This window comes from Phalangium opilio, unplaced genomic scaffold (assembly GCF_054372755.1).
Source record: "Phalangium opilio isolate 3A_F unplaced genomic scaffold, DU_Popi_V2 ptg000528l_1, whole genome shotgun sequence".
Taxonomy (NCBI): domain Eukaryota; kingdom Metazoa; phylum Arthropoda; class Arachnida; order Opiliones; family Phalangiidae; genus Phalangium; species Phalangium opilio.
Window position 1 is genome coordinate 295,407 of NW_028324242.1, and position 23,505 is coordinate 318,911.

General features: G+C 38.9%; 1 protein-coding gene across 2 annotated transcripts in view; it reads right to left on the reverse strand.

Moving 5' to 3' along the window:
- Lnk (SH2B adapter-like protein Lnk) overlaps positions 1–23,505 on the reverse strand; it is a 36,051-nt gene that overhangs the window by 2,188 nt on the left and 10,358 nt on the right. For both annotated transcript variants that reach the window (XM_089861953.1, XM_089861954.1), the window contains exons 2-6: positions 14,703–14,804; positions 12,865–12,980; positions 12,419–12,498; positions 7,854–7,994; positions 77–318 (exon numbers count right to left, since the gene is read on the reverse strand). In XM_089861953.1, the coding sequence (XP_089718079.1) occupies positions 77–318; positions 7,854–7,994; positions 12,419–12,498; positions 12,865–12,980; positions 14,703–14,804 (681 nt within the window). The remainder of the gene's footprint in view (positions 1–76; positions 319–7,853; positions 7,995–12,418; positions 12,499–12,864; positions 12,981–14,702; positions 14,805–23,505) is intronic.

A 23,505-nucleotide genomic window follows, 5' to 3' on the forward strand; every position in this document is an offset into this window, starting at 1 on the left:
GCTTAGAAGTAATCGCTATCAGCGCACGCATCACGTTGCGCCTAAGAACTAATTAAGGAACCAAAAATAGACTTACCTTAGCTCTACCTTGGAAGTTGAAGGTTAATACGTATTCTCCTTTACGCGTCTCGCTTTGTCTGACTAGGAAGACACCGTGTCCGTGTGGACCATTTCGTAATACCATCATGGCTCCGTCATTTCTGGACAATGTCCCGTGAAACCAAGGATAATCTCTTAGAGCCTGGTAGATGTCCGGACTAGTAGGGCCGGCTGATACAGCCCCTAGACTCAAGCTTGTCGTTGGCGACGAAGTCACGTCTTTAGAAAAGAAAATAAACAGTGGAAAAGAATTATTTTCCGCACCAATATTTTTCCCATCACAATGAATAAACCCCTTTAAGCCTTGGTCCATCAAATACTAAAGTAACATTTTTTTCAATCAAAATATTGGGTGAATAGAGAAATCAAGTTCTTTGACGCGAGAGAGAGGGAGATTCTTACGTACCAAACTTACAGTATTTGGATAGGGGTAATTAACCCGAAGAGACGTTCCGGGGATAAAAAATACCAAGTCGAATTAAGGGATATTATCCTATACATTTTTATGATAGATGACATGGGAATTTTTCAACATAAACTCTGATTTCTTTATATGTATAATATTTTTTTCTTGCGGGTCCGTCGGGTCCCTTGTGGCTAAAAAAAGAAAAGAAAGACAGCAGGAAAGGGAGTGGATTTTTTGAAAGAAGTGGGACGGAAGGACCTAACCCAATTTTATCCGTCGCGAGAGAGTCGTCCCACTCAATGGATAGGAAAAGAAAATATTATTAGTCATCCTTCTCTACACTATTAATGGAACCATGTTCTAGGTTTTGTTCACATTTTCACGAAGGTCTCCTCCCAACAGACTGTTCCCGTAATGCCATAGAAAAAGCAAATAGCACAGGAGCCGGGTTGCCAAAAAGCACCTCGCCTAGCCTTCAGCGTGTAGCGAACGCGAGCTCCTCCTGGCGTTGCCTCTTATCGCGAGGGGATTAACCTAATATGGCGTCCCCCCCCTTGGGCTTTATTTTCTACGCAAGTATTTAATGGAATGATCTATGACAAACCCTCTTCTCTGGCGCGATGCAATGAAATGAATTGACTCCTGAACAAATAATTTCAAAATAAAAGCTTACGTTGTTTATCAGAGCACCCCGATAGCTTCGACCTAATTCCACCCATCATGGCATGCTACGGTTTGGTTTGGTTTGTTTATCAAAAGTTGAAAATATGCTAGCGTAATTAATGCAATAAAAACCTGTCAGATAACTTACTGAGAACTGAATATATAATTTTGAAACCCGATTAAAATATCTAAGGCAGATAAACAAAACAACAAAGTTATAACTGAAAAACAGATAATGAATAAATCATACAGAATTAAAGGCAACCATTTGAATGGTTACGTACACGTGAAACAATGTTATTTTTACGTTAATTTCCTTCTACAACGGAATTTCCAAGCAAAACTGATAAGATTAAACATTCTTCGTTCGTTCGTCGTAAACAAATTTTCCTAGCTAACTTTGATACAAGGTCGAATCGGAATCTACACGCGTAGGGACGGAGATATCTGATGAAACTCAAAAACCAAATATACTAATTAATATTCCAGAAGCGAACTTTATGCCGGGGAATTTTTGCCTTAGGCCTTGTTTAACTTCAACGAAGCAAGCTGCCCGAGCCCTTATTTATTACAGATACGCTAATTCAATTAGTAATGAACTTGACGATTCATTACTGTACATCCTTAATTACAATTAATTATATATTCATTAAAATACGTAAACACTCGAAGGCCATAGAAGAGCGTTGATTTTTAAATAAAATAGCCCTTATATTTTAAAATAACAGAACAGAACTTATAAATAAACGTTTCTGAAAACAATATAGGCCTAAGTCTGCCATAAATTAAGTACATAAGTTTGTCACTGGTTACCGAGAGCTTGTCATGAAGTAACGTAGGTAGAACGTGACAGATTCTCGTAACATTAATAAGTATAGATAGTGTCATACTTATGACGTTTATATCTTATTAACTTATGGCTATCCTTACATTTAACCGGAATCTCGGGAGAGTTATAGCGGATGCAATTAGGCATGGAATTTTTAACGCTTCGACTTATTATAATAATAGGCATTGAAATTGAACCCGAGGAAAGTCTAGAAAATGTAGGCTCGGTAAATAATAGGGCTACACGTAATTTAAGGTCTTAAAGGACACGGGCGGTGTGTGCATCTGCCGTGGAGGAGACAATTTGCGAAAGGGTATACTAGTCTCTCGTGCTGGCCGGGAGTGAAAAGTTACATAATGACTCCCTTTTAGGATCAGAAAAAATACACGGACTCCATTTAGAAAAGAGAGAGCGAGAGAGCCATCAAGCTACCGTAAAATAAAGCGATTCTGCTCTTAGATAAGACCGCGTACTCGTTCTACTCTTACGTAGTTAAACGCTATAGACATCTAACCTAAGGTTATATACGGCAGATATCGCACTCTCTTGATTATCATCTTACTAACAGCGCCGTTCTTACCAAGTTACTTTTTTCATCCGTCCCAAGAACGCTAATGTAATATTTAAAATTTACTTTCGTCTACCTTGGACCTTCCGAAACCCCGTATTGGTTTTACCAAATAAAATATGGGAAACGTATTTCGTATACTTGGACAAAACTATATTTTAATGGAAGGTATATAGAGTAAATCGTCCATTCTTTACGCGTGAGAAGTTTAAAAGAAAGACAAAAATAGTCTAGGCCTAGCAGCAAAGCGTATGAGAACGAAACCCCCTAAAAGCTGGAAGCCAAAACGGAAAAGCATAGAAAGAAAAAAAAATCTCAGGCAAAAAGTGAAAGTTCAGTAAAAAATACCATTAGCAGAAAAAGCTATAGAAAAAAGGTCGAGCGGGGACTCTTTTCCGCAAAAAGAGAATAATTCCCTTTCCACTCATTTCGCTGTAATAGATAGAGACGTCGGAACCAAGAACACCAACAGAAAAAACTCCTCAAAAAATTAAGTGCGTCTTCTCTTCTAGCATATACTATACCATCATGAAATTATTCAATTCTATCTTGAAATAATGACTGCAGTGGTACGGCATTACAGGCCCCAAGAGATTACAGTGCACTGCCCCCCCCCTATAACATACAGTGTGTTATTGCTGAACGGTCTGTCAGCAATTAAGGGCAGTATTCTTTATACGATTTCGAGTCGAAAATGTTCCGTGACATTTTGCAGTTTGGGCCACCGTTTTTGAGTTATGATTAGAGTGACCATCCATCTGACTCAGCAGCACACTTCTGTACCGCATCTTGATAATTATAAATGTAATCAGGGAATTTCTATCGTGGAATCATCAACTTTGTAATTCAAACATCGTCATCATGTTGAATAAAAATTCTTTCGATCAAAACCACACGGGTTAATACTCTTGGTAGATATGACAAAATTCGTAGTGTATGATTGGATCACAGGCTTAACTGACTGATGTATACCGTTCAGCTGCAGCTAGTATATAACTGCATTTGATTCCCCCCCCCCCCGGGTTGCAGTTTATACAGTATAATAAAGAAAATATTAGCTTCGGTTGAAGTCGAACGTAGTATAATTCGTTTTGGAGGATATATGTGAAAATACTCCCCTTTTTTTAAGGGGACCAAGAAAGAATTTTTTAAGGATGCGCATTTTTATGAACTATTTATAGCTCTTCGTATATTCGTAGCAGACTCGGTTTTCAATCTTTAAATTAAGTGCCACGTGTTTGTGGAACGAACGTAAGTTAGCCGTTGTAAAAACGCTGAAAAGCTACTTTGTCAAATTCCGAGTTTTTACCTCTCCGAGTGACGTATGTCACGGAGAGGTTCTGTAACGATCGTGTGTGTCTGTTTGTGTGTTTGTGTGTTTGTGTGTGTGTCTGTTGTTACACCCACGTGACCGCGTTCGCAATTTCCAAATCGGAGCAAACGTGTTCGCCATTTCCGAACTGCATTCACAGTCTCGGAAATGGCTCCTCTACTCGAGTTCTCACACCACCATCTTCTGGTCTTTGTCCATTCCACACGGACACCAGTCTGTACATACTGGCTTCTAATCACCACCATCTTCTGGTCTTCGTCCATTCCACTTGGACACCAGTCTGTACATACTGGCTTCTAATCACCACCATCTTCTGGTCTTCGTCCATCCCACTTGACACCAGTCTGTACACCTGGCTTCGACACCACCATCTTCTGGTCTTTGTTTTTGTCCATCCCACATGGACACCAGTCTGCACACCTGGCTTCTACTCCATCGTCCTCGTTGAGTTTAAGACATTCGCGGCGATCAGCTAGGGTTACGAGAAACGTCTAGCCTCCCTAGGGTGGGTTGTCCACGATAGGTTTTCGCAATTGCGGTTGTTCTTGCTTTTAGCTGTAGTTCGACACCCTTATATACTACCTATTTGATTAAGGCGAAGCAACCGGCGTATGCTTCATTTCAAACGCCAGTATTAGTCAAGTCTCTCAAGAATGTTTAATTGTTCTTTTTTAAAACGATGTAAGGTTCAATAAGGCGAATAACTAACGAAGAAAATATTAAATATTAATTATATTTATTTTAAAATTTAAGATAATCTTGTTTCTCAATTCAAAATTAATACGGAAAGAGTTAAAAAGCAGTCTATGTTTTTGTCTGTGTGTGTCCGTCCGTTGTTACAGTAGTGCGCTGCGTTAGAAGTTCGTTTTGTTTTGATGTGTATAGAAATCCTACTGAACCATAATATTCCCTTTATCCTTAATATAAAGTGAAAATGTGGAAATATTTTTCGTAATTATGATGCATTTAGTACTTTTGTAGCTTTAAAGCTCTATTTCATTTTGATATTCCAAAGATTTTTTTTAATATTATTATTTAAAATGGATGTTTATATATTACTTAAGCTATACTACATCTGTTTATAGCATAATCCTTTCTAAAGTGAATACAAGCACAACGTTACTATGTTGGTCAAATGAACTTTTATTAGTCAATAGGCCTAGTGAACCAAAAAGTAAACGCTTGAGTTTGGTTTTCGTTTCTGTAATGCAGAGACATTAACGGTTCAGAGTGAGCCGAAAATTAAATACACTTATAAATAATTAGGCTTAGATTTTATGGTCATGGTGGAAATCTGGGCCGCGTTCAGCAGAGCTCAGCGCTGTTAGCAGTGTCCTACATAACGGGATTTTGTTTTTGAATTTTGACGTCACGGTGCATAGCGCTGAGCTAGCGCGGTCTTCAAAGAAAATAGTCGGCTTTTTGGATAACGTGACGTAAAACGCGTAGTTCTCAGCTTGGCGAAAAGACCATGGAGGAGTTAATACAAATAGCTCTATGGGACTATAGCTATTTAATTGGCGTGAAACCAGTTGATCACGCGAGAATTTTAAGAGATATGTTAGTTTAATTATAAAAGTTGTTAGCTATCTCTATAAAAATGTTATCATACAATTTTTGTTAAGCCTTGGTACCTTGCACGCTTTATTGCGCTAGCGTCATTTATAAAACGCCGATGACCGGAGAAAAGCTATGACGACAGACCTCACCGGTAAACATTTCCAAAATCCGCTGTCTTTTTTGGTGAGCTCTGCTGAACGCAGCCCAGACCAGTCAAAGGTCTGATCGTAATCGGATAATAGCTTCGTGTTTTCATGCTTTTTATGGTACGCATTTACTTTCAGTGTGTGTAGCCACAAATAAGCTTTGGTGTTATGTAACGTTAACAGTCATGTTGACAAACTAAGAAAATCGTTGAGATGAAACGAGAGGATAGTGTTTACATGGCAACCCTGTTGTGAATATGGCTTTGAACATAGAGGGCATACAGTTGAGGAGTAGAAAATCGGGCCTTTACAAACACGTAAAGGTAATATCCCTCCAAAGTTTTATCTCTTCATTTCCCGTTTTTACCCCATCGGATGATTTTAATGTGTACAAGTATATCATTATTGGATGTAAAATGTCGTCTGATTTACAGTATATTTGATATGCTTTGTATACTGCTTTAATATTTCATAAATTTTAACTTAAGAAACATTTCCATATCTGGGTAAATAAGTTTGTAAGTAGTCGTCGTGACTCGGAGAGGTAATATTTTGGTTTTCCCAACTTGTCTTTCTTTAATATAGCGATGCGGAGTTTATAGTTTATGTTTTATGGAGTGGATGAAAGCCGCTTCGAAATCCGAAAATATATTAAATGGAATATTATTGAAACGTCAGATTGCGTTTTAAACATAAAGAAAGAAAAGGGAGAGTATTCAGTTTCCCGAAATGATCAATGGAATGACAAAACCATGCAACTACTGTATAAAGATTTTATCACTTTAAAATGGCAACTATCAAATATTTCTCTTCAAGAATGGTATCATACGAAATCGTAAATTAACCGATGTCGATACCGACATCATATCGGTTTGTGTACATCACTTTAATAAAGATGCTGACAAATATTGAAGACCAGTAGAAAAGCGGCGAGTACTTAATTCCCGCGTTAGCATATAAATTAAATCTAAACGAAACCTTAATTAAAAATTAAAATAAAACACGCAATTTTAACTGACCCAGTTTCATTCCACAGTTTTAAACCTCAATTCAACATAACTGGAAGTTTTTCCATTGCAGTTTCACTCACTAAACTTATCACTAGAGTTTAGTACAGTCACCAGAACAAATACTCGGGAATATGGGACATAATTACTAAACAAACCGAGATAGTTAAACCCTTAACGTTAACAGGATTTTCTAACTTAACCCCAATAGTGCGTTTATGATTGAGAACTCGCGTTAAAGTCGACGTTATTCACGCTAAGGAAAGTACACAGTCGATGCATGGGGCATGGTTATGAAACTTTCCTAATGTACGAGAGGCACGAAAAGTTTGTTAGCGTGCTAGTCTGACATTTAATACAAGCGGGAGTCGCCAAGCCTTCAACTTTAATACGGAACAAGACGAAAAGAAAACTGCAGGAGCCGACCTTTTAACTTAAGAGCTAGTCGGTCGACATACCGGTAAACAGACGCGATTACAATAAAGTAATTCCCTGATTAAACTTTATAATAAAAGCAGACGGGGGCCGTCCCTAAAACTATTCCATAATTAATCTACACGCGTCTACCGGACGGTGGTTAGTGCCTTGCTATAAAATTCATATTGACCCAAATGTTGGTTGGGTCAACCCGAGGGGGTTGACGATCTGGATGTCTATGTACACCTGAGTTCAAAAGATTTGAGCTTTGACAGTGCATTGAGTTCAAAGCCTTCGGAACTCACACTTCAGCTTTGAGAGTACATAGAGTTCAAGACATATTGTACACCTGAGTTCTCAAGTGTCAACCCCCTCGGATCAACCTTATAACGTCGTCTCTCAATTGGCTCTAAGCCAGTGGACACGAAACAATTTAGACTTTGGAATACTTAAGGAAATAACTTAAATGCCGTTATTATTAACGTGTTCTGAATTGCGTATCTTCTAATATAAATTGAAGAGCAAACAAATTCATATGATTTGAGTCGATGAAAGGAGTTTTAAACTTTCTTTTTACATTTTTTTCTAAGAGCCTGGCACAAAAAGTGTCCATTTTGACACCAGATTTTGAAAATTGACTCATCAGTGACGTGAAAGACTTCTCATTCTAGAAAAATTTCTGGCAGAAAAAAAGCACAGAAGCTGCAGTGTACTCGTTCTCGAGCTTATCACGTTTATGGCCGATATCAGTAAGACATTTTACCACCAAGAGCGCGGGAAAAAAATTTAAAAAAAAATGGAAAGAAAAAAATTGCGTTGGCTTACCTAAGTCTCTGACGCTGTGAGGGGAGGAGCCCACTTCCGACCCGTTAGTTCCGCCGCCGGAAGTGCCGGTGAAGACGGCGCCCCTGGGCGGTAAGTCCGGTGGAGGGTCCGGACTCGCATCCGGTGTCCTATCTTCCGTTTCTGTTCGAACCAAATAAATAAAAACAAGATAATCAAGACACGAACGTCGTTAATCGTCAATACAAATAAACAAGTGGAGAGGCGACGCTTATCAAATATATTTAGTTCACACACATTCAGCATTCGTACCATTTACACGGCCGGAGAGCCAGGCTACCTGGAGGACAAAAGTAAAGGGTGTGTGAACTATCAATTGGTGCAATGACCGAAACTTTCTATACTAAAATCAAGTCCTTGTTCGTTAGTTAGCCTCGTTCAATGATTACGCAATAATAAAAGCTAGACATTTTTGAAACCTACTATATTCTTAAGTACTTATGGTAACATACCATCTCTGAATCTACTTCTGACCCAAGAAATCTTTCAAACCCAAAAAAAGAAAAAATATTATTTTACAAAAATTCTAGCTATCCGATAATTCAAACTAAAGATCTAGAAAGAAAAATACTCGGAACAAGAAGAACATTAATAGCGTTCGATTAATTTTAATGAAGCTTTTGGGGGGGGGGTGTAAGACCATGAGAAATCAATGCGGGAAAGGAAAAAAATTCCATTAAGGAAAGGCCGGACTAGAGACGATCGGCTCCCCTATTGGTGAATAACACTGCAGCGCTAATGTTTTCTACACTTTTTCCCAGCACCCTTCACTTCACTTCCAATGGTTCTTTTTAATCTGTTTTCTAATAGCATTAGGAGGGTGATTACAGCTCAGAATTCCGACGAAAATCCATAAAAAAACAAAATGGATTTTTTTCCCTAACCAATATTAGGCTAACATGATTTATATAAAACCTTAGGTATTACGTTTAATTATTGATTTCATAGCCATGGGAAAGTTTTTAATTATAATGGTAATTAGTTTAGTAATCAATGTATATCAACAGGTTAATTAATTATTCGTTAAAATTCTTTCGCATTAATAGACCAATAGTAGGCGAGATTAAAAAAGGAAAAGGTCAAAGAGTGGACTGGTGCAAATGGCCCACACTAAATACTTTTTCGTAATATTTGCGAGTAAGGTCCCCCCCCCCGTCACTAGAATTAAGTATACAATAGGTTCCCTAAATTAAACTCTCCAGTTCAAACGGCATACTTAAACTAAACTTCAGAGTGTGCGGTTTCAAGAAAATAAGCCGAGGGATAACACGATGAAACCCCCGGAGACTGAAGCATTTTAGCGTAAACGGCCCCAGTCCGGTGACCAATCTATAACTCCAAAAGCCAGAGAAGCCAATTTAACCAAATCGAAATCGGTTCCACAAAACTTACTTTGAAATTTAAAAGGCTATTCGAGGTCGAGCCGCAGAGGTGCACGGCTCCAAATCGAAATCAAAGCCAGGGGGAGAGAGAAAAAAGGCAGTCTACCATCCACGCGACCATGTCATTGAAATTTACGATTGGTTATATCATAAGTTTATAAGATATGTTCCATAAGTATGACACTTCGTCTTTCTTCACGTGAGCGGGGCCTGACTTCTGCAGCCCATGAACAACAGATCTCTAAAGGGACTAGAAAACGGGCTAGATCCCACTATATAGCACCAACAGACATTTTGGTCTATTAGATTTGCGTGTTGCAAGGAGCCATCTTGTTTACAACCGGAGATTTGACAAAACTAATTTCAATATTATGGAAATATCTAGTTTTCCGTTTAATTTTTTGATTTTTTTTAAAAGCGTTTCCCGGAGAATGCTTTGCATTAGGGAAAATTCGAGAATACTAGTTTAAAGAGGACATTTTGGTCTATTAGATTTGCGTGGCGGAAGGAGCCATCTTGTTTACAACCGGAGATTTGACAAAAGGAATTTGAAAATTATGGAAATATTCCGTTTTCTGATTGCTTTATTGATTTATTTGGGACAGTTTTGGGGAGACTGCTTTGCAATTAGGGAAAATTCGAGAACACTAGTTTAAAGAGGACATTTTGGTCTATTAAATAAGGCGTGTTGCAAGGAGCCATCTTGTTTACAACCGGAGATATGACAAAAGGAATTTGAAAAATTATGAAAATACTCCGTTTTCTGATTGCTTTTTTGATTTATTTGGGATAGCTTTTGGGGAGAATGCTTTGCAATTAGGGAAAATTCGAGAATACTAGTTTAAAGAGGACATTTTGGTCTATTAGATTTGCGTGGCGGAAGGAGCCATCTTGTTTACAACCGGAGATTTGACAAAAGGAATTTGAAAATTATGGAAATATTCCGTTTTCTGATTGCTTTATTGATTTATTTGGGACAGTTTTGGGGAGACTGCTTTGCAATTAGGGAAAATTCGAGAACACTAGTTTAAAGAGGACATTTTGGTCTATTAAATAAGGCGTGTTGCAAGGAGCCATCTTGTTTACAACCGGAGATATGACAAAAGGAATTTGAAAAATTATGAAAATACTCCGTTTTCTGATTGCTTTTTTGATTTATTTGGGATAGCTTTTGGGGAGAATGCTTTGCAATTAGGGAAAATTCGAGAACACTAGTTTAAAGAGGACATTTTGGTCTATTAAATAAGGCGTGTTGCAAGGAGCCATCTTGTTTACAACCGGAGATATGACAAAAGGAATTTGAAAAATTATGGAAATATTCCGTTTTCTGATTGCTTTTTTGATTTATTTGGGACAGCTTTTGGGGAGAATGCTTTGCAATTAGGGAAAATTCGAGAACACTAGTTTAAAGAGGACATTTTGGTCTATTAAATAAGGCGTGTTGCAAGGAGCCATCTTGTTTACAACCGGAGATATGACAAAAGGAATTTGAAAAATTATGAAAATACTCCGTTTTCTGATTGCTTTTTTGATTTATTTGGGATAGCTTTTGGGGAGAATGCTTTGCAATTAGGGAAAATTCGAGAATACTAGTTTAAAGAGGACATTTTGGTCTATTAGATTTGCGTGGCGGAAGGAGCCATCTTGTTTACAACCGGAGATTTGACAAAAGGAATTTGAAAATTATGGAAATATTCCGTTTTCTGATTGCTTTATTGATTTATTTGGGACAGTTTTGGGGAGACTGCTTTGCAATTAGGGAAAATTCGAGAACACTAGTTTAAAGAGGACATTTTGGTCTATTAAATAAGGCGTGTTGCAAGGAGCCATCTTGTTTACAACCGGAGATATGACAAAAGGAATTTGAAAAATTATGAAAATACTCCGTTTTCTGATTGCTTTTTTGATTTATTTGGGATAGCTTTTGGGGAGAATGCTTTGCAATTAGGGAAAATTCGAGAACACTAGTTTAAAGAGGACATTTTGGTCTATTAAATAAGGCGTGTTGCAAGGAGCCATCTTGTTTACAACCGGAGATATGACAAAAGGAATTTGAAAAATTATGGAAATATTCCGTTTTCTGATTGCTTTTTTGATTTATTTGGGACAGCTTTTGGGGAGAATGCTTTGCAATTTGGGGAAAATTCGAGAACACTAGTTTAAAGAGGACATTTTGGTCTATGAAATAAGGCGTGTTGCAAGGAGCCATCTTGTTTACAACCGGAGATATGACAAAAGGAATTTCAAAAATTATGGAAATATTCCGTTTTCTGATTGCTTTTTTGATTTATTTGGGACAGTTTTGGGGAGAATGCTTTGCAATTAGGGAAAATTCGAGAACACTAGTTTAAAGAGGACATTTTGGTCTATTAAATAAGGCGTGTTGCAAGGAGCCATCTTGTTTACAACCGGAGATATGACAAAAGGAATTTGAAAAATTATGGAAATATTCCGTTTTCTGATTGCTTTTTTGATTTATTTGGGACAGCTTTTGGGGAGAATGCTTTGCAATTTGGGGAAAATTCGAGAACACTAGTTTAAAGAGGACATTTTGGTCTATGAAATAAGGCGTGTTGCAAGGAGCCATCTTGTTTACAACCGGAGATATGACAAAAGGAATTTCAAAAATTATGGAAATATTCCGTTTTCTGATTGCTTTTTTGATTTATTTGGGACAGTTTTGGGGAGAATGCTTTGCAATTAGGGAAAATTCGAGAACACTAGTTTAAAGAGGACATTTTGGTCTATTAAATAAGGCGTGTCGCAACTACAGTGGAAGTGGGCGTTTTCCAGTCCCTTTAAAGTTCCAGTGTTTATATTCCGCCAATAGCCAATAGGGCAAATTTTGGCGTAAGAGTCGCGCCTAAACCGGAGGTGGCGAATGTGTCGCCCTTCTTCACTATTGCTACACAAGAGAGTGTGTCCCAAACTCCGCTTTTGGTTACTTCCTAGGCTAATTTAATGGACTTCTACCAATATATATACCTCAAGTCGAACCGAGAAACAAAATTCCTATTTGGATTTGGCCAGCCTTTCTCTTCAAACCTTTCTTTATACTGGTATCGAAATGGGTGGAATTTTATATTAGGCCATAAAGAGTGTGTGTGACGCGAGAGCCCAAAAATCTAAGATAGGTGGAACTTAAGACAAAAAACAAAGACTTACTTTTAGCGGTGGTATTGGAAGAAACTTGTCGATCCCGTAACCGAGGTAAACTGTTGGAGTTATTCGATTGCAGGCGAGGCCTATAATGAATTATTTAAATATTATACGGCCGTCTTTCGTAACGCTAAAAGCAGTTTCTTCGCGAGTCATAAGTTCATAAGATATGTTCCAGAAGTTTGTCACTGGTAACTTAGAAACTGGAGCTTGTCACGAAGTGAATGAGGTAGGTCATAGATTCGATGTAAAGCGACGCCTGGCGAGGCGCTGTCAAAGGCTGAGTACCGTCTAAATAGGAAGATGGGCTGCGAAGCCGAGTGTAGCATCGTTCTCGAACTAGCTCGAGCTGTAAGTCTCTAGCATTACGAAGTATAGTGTCATACTTATGGAACATATTTTATAAACCTATGGCGAGTATAATGACTCATTCAACGCTACAGGTTACTTACGAGTTTTCCTCGCTAGTGTCTCCAAGATGCCTCATGCAGTACCTGAGAGTCGACAACCAGGACTTCATGTCCCCCGAATCGTGAGCTTCAATTACGTATTCCATATGGTTTTCCGCCTGTAATAAAAATAACCCCAAAAGAATATAAATACAAATGACCTTTTTTACGAAGCGAGCAAACAAAATTCTTCTTCATACTAATAACGAGACTAACTCTATGGTACGTCATAATCATGAACCGGGGCTCTTAAACCAGATTAAGAAATAATGGCGCGAAGTGGGGGCCCCGACGTGATAGCACTCAAAAACAGGAAACTCTCCATTTCATTCTCTTTTTTTCCATCGCGTGTTCAGTGGCCCCGTTTACATTGATAAATATATATTCAATGTTAATAATTTGACAATACACGCGGTATGTTTTGCAGTCGGCGCAACTGAACAATAAATCTGGCATAGAGACAAGATTTCATTAATGATTTGCCGTCTGCAATGAGCAATGAACCATGGTCAAATCTTCAGTAGCTACAGTCCATTCTTGAACCGGGGCGGCAAAAACCCTAGGCCTATATAAACTCCTTTTGCAAAATTACGTAGTGTAAAATCACCGCGAGACAAAGCTCTAATCCTAGTTATTAATTGGCAAAAATTTAATCAAAGTCGAGCGAAGCCTTAATTATCATAGGTGTCAGTTTGACAAATTAAAAGCGGGTCGGAAATTTTAGCCGATTTATAATCTGGCTCAACCGCAAAGTGAAACAAGCCGTGATATTAGAGGCCCGAATTATGGCTTAAAACCTTTTAAACCCTCATTAATAACCGGTAACGGAGTGGGCTGGTCCAGCTTGGACGCTAGCTGGATGCATGGAGTAGCGGCAGCTGAGACCGACCGTGATGTAATGTAAGGCACTAGTGCCGATGACTAATAGTGTGAACGAGGCTTAGTTGGGCGGGGATCGGGGGGGGGGAGCTGGGCCTTTTCGTATAAACAGGAAACACGAAGGAAGAATAAAAACAGCCGGTAATAAATCTATAGATTTTGTTGTTAGCAGTCCCTAACGCCAACTTAGCGGGATCAAAAGGAACCAGGACGGCCTGTCCCGGCCGCGCTCACCCCCTGCCCCCGCGTCAGGCCTGCCTTTGTGTTCGCGAAATGCTTCTATACGATACATTAAGAGACCTTCCCTCTTCTCCATCTTAACCTAGCTCGGCTGCTCTCCATTACATAACTAAGAGGGATTCTGGGAAGAAGTTACTTTCCACGGGATTTATTAAGAGACCGCCTCTAGCTTCCGGATGACCAGCTAGCTCGCCGCTATGGCCACGAGAACGAAAACTTTTCCATAAAAGCACTCCCAGATCTCGCGCTGTTTTTAGATTATGTGGTCTAAATCTTTCGGGAATTATAGTTACGGTTGATCTATGTTAATCAGTTAAGTAACCTGCAGTAATCTCTCAACTTCAGATCTACCAGGGTGTAAGTGAACACCATGCACCTCTAAAGTTTCACCCTACGAGACAAGATCAAATCAACTTTTGTTAAAGTTTTGTCCTAAAAGACACCCAAATGGCCAGCCTCAAAGGTTTCCCCACCATGGTTACGTGACCTATTGACCTCTGAGGGAAGTCAGTACACTGCCCATACCAAACGTCAAAGTCACCTTCCCTAATTTAATTAACACACATATGAGCATCTAGCTCCTTGTAAAAATAGACTAGTATCTGATCCGAAGGTACAATTAACTTTCGTTGTAATTCAGTTTGCTTCGAGGTCCTCGGATGATATCTGGTTGATACTTCTCTCTTCACGCGATTAATCCCCAAAGTAACTTTGGTTATTACCTTGAGTACAAAAGTATTTTCGTGATCGGGCATTTCCAGGGCCGTCGTTTCTCTCGCTTCGTTGATTAGAAAACAGAAAACTCCACTCCGAGGTTTCAGTGACTGTAAGAGGATAAAATTTACATTGCTATTAGTAAAGCGGCACAATCGATATTACAAAAGCTCGTCAAATATGTATAAACAGTGAAAGTTTCCTGTACAGGGTGTTTCTGATAAGTCTGCCATAATTGAAAGGATGTGTTCTTAGGGAGGGTAATGATGAGGGAACTATTTATCGCGGATGTGATTCGGTTTAAGTAACCTGGCTCCAAATGTTAAGGGATGTTGGACAAATTATGTTACCCGCTTTGTGGTAGTACACTTCTCTCGAAGAGAAGTATTATATACTTCTGATAATATAAATATAAATTTTGTTTGAACTTGGTCAATCGAATCTCGCAAAGCGAATACATTTTTTTTCGTCTTATTTACGGTCATAAACTTTTCATCGAGCAAAATATTAAAAGTTAACGCAAATCTAAAATGACATTTACTATAGGCCTAAATAATGTTTTTGTTTTGGTATATACTCGTGTTTTATGGAGTATATTTTTTAAGCGAATTCAAACTGTGCCAAGAATAAATAAAGTAAGCTTTGGAAGTCCATAAATATAAACGTAGATCAAAAAAAGAAAACCGAATTTGATATGTACGTCGTTCGTAACATTTTTAGAAAACAATATACAACTTAAACTTAATCAAATGATAAACAACAAGAATAATATCACCCCGTTGGTTGAAAAGGGGGCGCGGAGGTTTCCTATACGTAAAATTTCAGGGAAAAGAATAAGCGATAAAGAAAATACCATTAGATATTCAAAGGATATTCCACGTATATATTTTTTAAAATAAAAAATAAGAATATTTTTCATGTAAATACGTTTTTGGAGCACTCTATCTACATTAAGGAGAAAACCATTTCGGAACTTTGCAAGAAAAATCCACCAAACTCTTCAACCCACGCAGTTAAACTATGGCCAAAAATACATATATATTTTTTTCATTTCCATGAGAGCCCCGGAATACTTTAAAAAGAATACAACGGTATAAGAAAACGCTTCCACCTAGCTGGTACGCATACCGTAACGGTAAAGTTAATATTAAGTAAGCTATTAACATATAAGAAAGCCAGCCGGACAGCCGGGGGGAAAGAGTTTTGAATTATTGAATAGCTTAAAGTGGCTTTTTCCCTATACGAGGAAAAATAGTAAGCGTCGCTAGAAATATGGAATTAGGTAATCCACCAGCAAGCAGCTTTTATCAAAATAACTTTGCCTCCAACAGCATTTTCTTCCAAGAAATATGGCATGGAAAAATATATGAGAAGGGTTAAAATAGTGCCGTTCCATTCATCACGGGGAATTAAAATTGAAAATACAAAAGTATATAGGTACGCTATTAAAAACTAGTAATATCCAAATTTCGAGAGTTTGAAATTTTAATCAAGTCTAATATGGTTTCAGCGCGGTTGCCTAAAGCTACGTTCACACTTCCACGATCAGTTCGAAGCGATTTCAACTTTCGAACTTTAAAACGCTTCCGTTGGTGTCTGTCTGCTAAGGCTGGTGATCCACCACAGGTGATACAACCCTGAACAGTTTTGTCCACACTAAACTTTGGGAGCGCGTTTTAAATCGCTTCGAACCAGTTTCCCATGAAAGTGTGAACGTGGCTTTAGTAATTACTAAACTTAATTTTGAATATTAATCATGTTCCATGTCGCGTAAATATCCATTCACATATATTAACGACACATCTTTTCAGTTTTCAATAAGAAGAGTCGTAAATACCGGTATTAGCCGTGGAGACATATTGAAATAAAGTCATTCCTAAAAGTTTCAACTACATAGAAGTATCGAAAAATGTTAAAGGATGCAACGTGCCATCCCATTTTTCATTGACAGGAGAATTCCGGGGTTGCCGGCGCTAGCTATAAGAATCAAAAATTACTAAGGTATAAAAAGTTTTCTTCCAAACTCCCAGTGCTCTTCCGCGTCCCGGTAGAAACTCGGTTCGCGGATAAATAATAATAGATGAAAAGGAAGTGCGTATAAGAAAGGAAACAAGCTAGAATCCCTCGTATAAATCTTTAAAAAGGCCAGGCCTGTCGCCTATATCCCCCCCTCAATACTACCAGAAAGGTGAGACAGTTTTCCTATTCACACCGTTGGGAGATATAGTATAAATAACAAGAACGGAAAAAGTAACTTTCGTATTGACTGTGTGTGTGTGTGTGTTCAGTTTCTGTTGGATAATCTTCCATTCGCCAGAATTCAGCAACCACATATTTTTCTCAAATGTTTGGGGGTCGAATGATTTAAGTACATTCTTTTCTTATACCACGATCGAAAGGTAGTACGTCGAATATAAAAGACAGACAAATTGACGTAACATTATTACATAAACCAGCTAACCTTGGTTTACCTTAATCAAACTGCAGGTAAGACTAGAGCATTTATTTATACATTAAGGTGGGACTGTTTCCACGCAGGAAATGAAGTTGTAAGATGAAATATATTAAAACAGACACAGGCCATCTCACAGACTAACATCCGGGCTATAGATTAAGTAGATTTGTGTAAGTATAGAGGTACCCACTATAAATGGAGCCGCGTATAGTCGATGGCGAAGAAGGGTGAGCGAACAGCATCTTCGAGATACTATTCTATACGGGATTTTCATTTGTCGCCGAATGTCGCGCATCTGCCGCCTTAATAGAAAAGAAGGACCCAATTTTTCAAGGCGCCAGAAGTTTCGGGCCAGCTCACAGCCAGGAATGAAAAACTTCCCTTCTCGACGTCCGAAATAGGTATTTATCGTCCTTTACTGACGACGGATCGTATTGGACAATAAAATTTAACGTTCCCCACGGATAGTACCGTGTACAGCTATGTAGGTTCCGGTAGAAGACCCTGAACGCGCCCGACCTATACGGCGTTATAAAGGGCGGAAACTTTTAGTACCCTTTTCCTAAAATTGGGAAGGAGTTAATGACATTGAGTGATAGAAGTCCTTGCGTGGCCAGCTTTTTCCGCAGCTTTATATAAAATGAAATAAATGCGCGCGAGCTCCAAAATTCGTCCACTATTAAATTAGGGCCTATAGCAAGACGTATAACTTGTCATAGCTTATTTATGAAGTTCACCAAAAGTTGCCCGCGTATCCTATAAATTATATAGGTATTCTACAAAAGATAAATGTCCAACGGTAGTTCGCCGCTAGACGACACAACTTTTCTAAAATAAATGTCTCTTAAAAGGACAGTCAATATAACTCGAAGGCTACAGAATGTTTGACTCGATTATTGTAAAAAAAGTGAATTTTTTAGGGATAAAGTAAGTTTGTTAAAACACCCTTAAAATGACTCATTCAATTTTCGTTTTATATTACCTACTGAGGCTTGAAAAATCCCACTAACGCAGTTAGTTAATGGCTAATTAAACTATTTTCATCGTGAAATTTAAGAAAAGATAAAAATGGTCCGCCCGCCGTAATTCCAAAAATGGGTCAATTGGTTGATCTTTATGACTCTTAAAACACATAGCAGAAACTTTTATTATCTTCGTAATTTCGCGTAATTCCTTCACCGCCTTCTCCTTAATGATCCATAATGCCTTTCGCGCGGGACCACCGTAAGCTAACCGCGCCATTCAAGCGCGTACCATCATCCGCCATACAAAACTCTGGATTCCACCCCCGCAGTAATAATAATAAACTCGCAACGTTATAAAATGTACGAGAAAAAAAGCTGGGAAACCGATTTCGAGGGATGGAAAACCGTTTCTCGATATTGGCAAGAAGAAAACTAAACAAAAAAACACGGAGAAAAAACACGAGAAACTCCGAAATTAAATTACTCCCGTGTATTGCCAGAAAAAAAGGCGTGATCTTCAGGCTTAGATTAATACCAGAAGTGCAATAGTTAAAGGAGAACTGAAAAACAGGCAGACCGAGAGATAGGTATGACGAGGGAGAATTTCTGCGGAGGAGAAATTTCAATTCAATTCAGTTCAAGATCTATATCACGTTTGACACGTAAGCCCGCTGCATGGTATGAGAGAAGGAGAAAGGTTTTCTTGGCAATGTTTTTCCTTATATGAACTTCTGTTACGAAGAGCAACCGCATTCTCCGTTGACGTTTGTCCGTGAAAAACATTTTCTTCTCGCGAGGTAATACCATATAGGAGCATCAAATTGAAGGTGGGAGAACGCCCCCCTGACGGCGGCCTCTTTTCTTAAAATAAAACAAGAATCTATATAAATGTTGTTTACTCCCTAAGACAAAGTTTCCACTCGCTTTATGGGACGGTAGAGAACTCTGAACTCCACTTAACCGCGTGCTAGGCTGAAAGATAGGGGTCGCGGCAAAAGGAAGGGTTTCGTGCTGGGCTTTCGAGATTAACGTCTAACGGGGAAGATGGATTTTGGTTGGCCCCAGAGCGTATACATACCCTGGCCGGCGCTGCCGATGTCTGATAAAAAACAACGAGCGCTTTGGATTTATGTTCGCTAAGAACAAGATCAGTCCTTTGTCTAAGAGTTTCCAGAAAAAAAGATCACCTTTTCAATCTAGGCTTTCTTAAAAAAGAACCAATAATGTCAACAAGGATGAAGATCGTGTCGGCCTATCTAACCCCCGGGCTGCACTATATTTTTCGCAGTTCAGCGTCAGGTAACGCGCTTAAGGTCATCCATCGATGATAAAGACTCTCGGGCAATGTTTGACCTATCCGGGGAATTTAATTCGATATCGTTTACTTTATGTTCCAAAAAGGTTAATTATAGGACCGAAATATACCCTAAGGGACACCGTTTACGAGTTACGATTGAAGTGTTTTGAGGATGGCCATAGCCCTATGATGCGTCGTATAAGTCTGTCGTAAGGTTCGGCAGCATTGCCACTGAACGAGATGAAGCTAGACCCATTTCTTTCGTAACTCTTCCAAGTTAAAACAGAATTTGCGCGTTTTTCTCAGAGCTAGTGAAACAATTTCATTCTTTTCTCGGGTTATTTTAAAATCGATCTTATCACGAGGTTGCAATCTCCGATAGCTTCCGAGTCCATTTTTGAATTTGAAAAACGATTTACTCGGAGCAGCCCGAGCTATAACTCTTTCCACACATCCCCAAGGAGGAGAAGAAAAAAACCAATATCGAATTAAATTTGTAAAACTAGTCCTTATCTCTCGACGGAATATTTCGTCAGATACTATAAATAGATAAGAAATAAAACCGAAATCAACCTAAAATTGCGGAGATTAATATAAGTTAATATATAGATTTATCGATTAGGCATGTCGGTCGGCCGCCGAGTAAAGAATTTGGGAACAAGGGGAGTCACCTATCCACCCACGCGGCGACCCCGATCGGCGACTCAAACTTTTTTCTTTGACAGATTTGACACGTCAAATAAACCATATACGTGTGGTGCTGCTTCTTGAAAGTATAAAGTCGTGTAGGAAAAGTAAAAGAAGCGAATCAATCGATCATTGGAAATTTATATTATCCACCGCGTTAGGCTTAGCCACCTGCAGCTACTAACCGAACCCATTTCCTAAGCCGAAGTATAAAAACAAGATGGTAATACACCCTTCATAAACGTTACGATAGTTGTTATCGACGCGGACTGAACTCGTAAAAAACATTGTACAATTTCTTGATTAGCTTTTAGACAAGGAGTAAGAGTTGTCCAATCTTTTCTACCGGGTTCGTACAAAATGTTTGGAATGAAATTCCCTGACTTTTCCAGGTTTTCCCTGACTAAATTCCACAAATTTCCTTGACCATATGCATAACCGGAGCGAGCGAAGCGAGCTCCGCGAATTTGCGGTTCTGCTCAAGTCTCAGACAACACATCTTTGGTCACCCTTATGTTATTCAGACTTTAAATTTCCCTCCAATATATTTTTCCCTGACATTTCCCCGACTTTTTAGGTCCATTTTCAATTTCCCTGCCTTTTCCCAGACCTTTAAGGCCCATTTTCAATTATCCTGCCTATTCCCAGACCTTTAAGGCCCATTTTCAATTTTCCTGACTTTTCTCTGACCTTTAAGGCCCATTTTCAATTTCCCTGACTTTTCCAGGTTTTTCAGGATTTCCAGGTCGTGTACAAACCCTGTTCTACCATGTTTTATTGACCTAACCGACCTTAATATTCACCACAACAGAACCGCGAATTTCAGTACTTCCTCTATGGAAAGGGTTGTTCGGAAAAAAGCGGGGCAGAACCTGATTTGACGAAAATATAACACCGTTATAAAAAAAACTCGGCTAGACCCCCGAAAAGAGCTTACCTAAGCCTTTGCGTGAATTATTTACAGAAATAAAATCCGGAGAGTATCCGGTAGTCACGATTTAGGGGAGATTCGGAGATTCCGTGAGATGCGTTAAAAAACGACAAAAGGCTTATACGATCCATGCCCCTGATCATATAAAAAAGAAATCTAACGTACCGTAAATCATAAGTAAATATAAAAAACTTACGAAGTCTATAGTAACCTGAACTGAAAACTAAATTCTTGAAACTGCGTAAGGTTCACGCGCTGGTACATCAACCAGGGAAAATGGACGCCCCTGTTTTAGTAAAAATGGCTTCCTTTGGAAAAGTCTATCTTTAAAATAAACGGGCGTCCCATAAGGCTCATAAATTAGCTAAGTTAGAAGATGAGTAAGCTTATATCGTTGGTACATTGACATTGAAGAATGTTGAAAGAGCATTACCGGAATTGAAGTTGCAAACGCGATAGTTTTCAGACTAGGAGGGTTCATACCATTTACACAAGGATTCCAGAATACTTGGAGGCAGAACTCTTGGTCCTCCAAGTAGCCAGGGCTCCTTGTGTAAAAGCTACGAATCCTTCTAGTCTGAAAACTACGTAAGGACGATACCCAGCGATTCGTTATGCCAACCATATACGTTCGTAAGTGCGAGACCCTTAAGTCGCCTTTTCCTTTGCGCTTCTTTTCGTACCCCCGGCCCCCTTTCCTTTTAGTTTCTCCGTTTTCGATCAAAGTTTGGTTAAGTCCTCTAGGAAGTTGGGGGCCATCTATAGAAAAAGGCCAATGGCGTGTTGAAGAATCTATAAGAAGCCCCGCTAGAGAAGAGAGTCTTGGCCGAAAATAAATCGATCCTTGGCAGATAGATTTAGACGACGACTTATTCTACCCCAATAAGAACCCCGAGAGAGAAGGGAATACCAAACAAGAGACGCAAAACCTATCGGAGAACAAAGAACATCCTCGCTAACTCAAATTCCAGACGCATTTCGCGCTCAACAAGTCATGATAAGGACGTGAAAAGTTAGCTAATTCCAGTTTTTATTAGAAGGGCTACAAAGAATGGTGTATTATCGCGCGTTTTATTGGTACAGTTTTACCGAGACAAACTAAATCTCTTCCATGTTTTTGCATAAACGAAAATGCGGAACTACAGCGCGTAATTCGGTTTGCTTTGGTGCAAAGAAGAAAGAATATCGGATTATTTTACTTAAAATGAATGCGGACAGCCAGCCATTTTGTATTAGACTAATACTTTCCGAGATAATATATTCTGATATGTAAAAAAATCCTTGGCACTCGAGTTTTCTCGTCCATCTTCTAGAGAGAGAGAAAGCCGAGAGAATCTCGAGCAACAATCGTGCCGGAGGACACGAGGTACTATCGCGTGACTCTAGGACGGTCGAGAGTCAAGTTATGACAGTTGTTCGGGAAGGCGATGGAGCTAGGGCCCCTGCCCGCTTCGATACTACTAATACACTGAAACTGCGGGCCCGCGTACAGAGAGACAACAACGGGAGGCCTTCACTTGATTAAGAATCACGAAAATCTGTCAGTGTCATTTCAGAATAGCGCGGTTTAGCTCTGCGCCCCTTTTACCACGCACCGTTACGCTGTACGCGAGCTTTATTTCTGAGAGCTAACATTCCAAAATAAGATTTGGGCCCCTAGGATTGACGAAAGAGAGACGCAGAGAGAGCGTACAAAGCTCAAGCTATATTAATTTAAATAAGTTAAAATTTGAAATAAGGAATTTCTTAATTTGTTTGTATATAGGTTTATACAAACTTCAAATTTAATAAAATTTCCAAAAATGTAATTAAGTGAGCGGGGCTTAAAAAGCCAGTCTTTGTAGAGTTGTTAATGTGATTTACATCAGCTTGCTTACAAATTTGATTTAAAAACTATACCATAAGTTTATAAGATACGTTCCCTAAGTATATGACACTTCGTAATGCTCGTGCTATAGCTCGAGAACGACAAGCGAGAATTGACCACACTTGGTTTTGCAGTCCATCTTCCTATTTAGTCTGTACTAAGCCTTTGACAGGCCTTTAGAAGAATCCATGACCTACGTCACTTCATGACAAGCTCGCAGCAACCAGTGACAAACTTACGGAACATATCTTATGAACTTACGTGCCTCATCTGAACAGAATTATCTTACAACTTGCAGATTCTTTTAACTTAATAAACCACGCATTGGCGTCTAAAATCTATCACATAGTGTAAATAATTCAATAAAGTTTGTATTTGCCACTTAGAAGTCGCGGCATGCATTTCCAAGATCCCGGAAAAGGCACGTAATACGTTTTGAAACATTTCTTTGGTTTCTTTCATCGCTATTGAAACGAAACTCGCTAGTTCCGATATGGGGGCGAAATTTCCACACAAAGGTTTAAAATTAGATATCGGGGTTCTCTATAATGTATACTAGGAGATCAAACGTACATATACGGTGGTGTATTCAAACTCGGTCCATACACA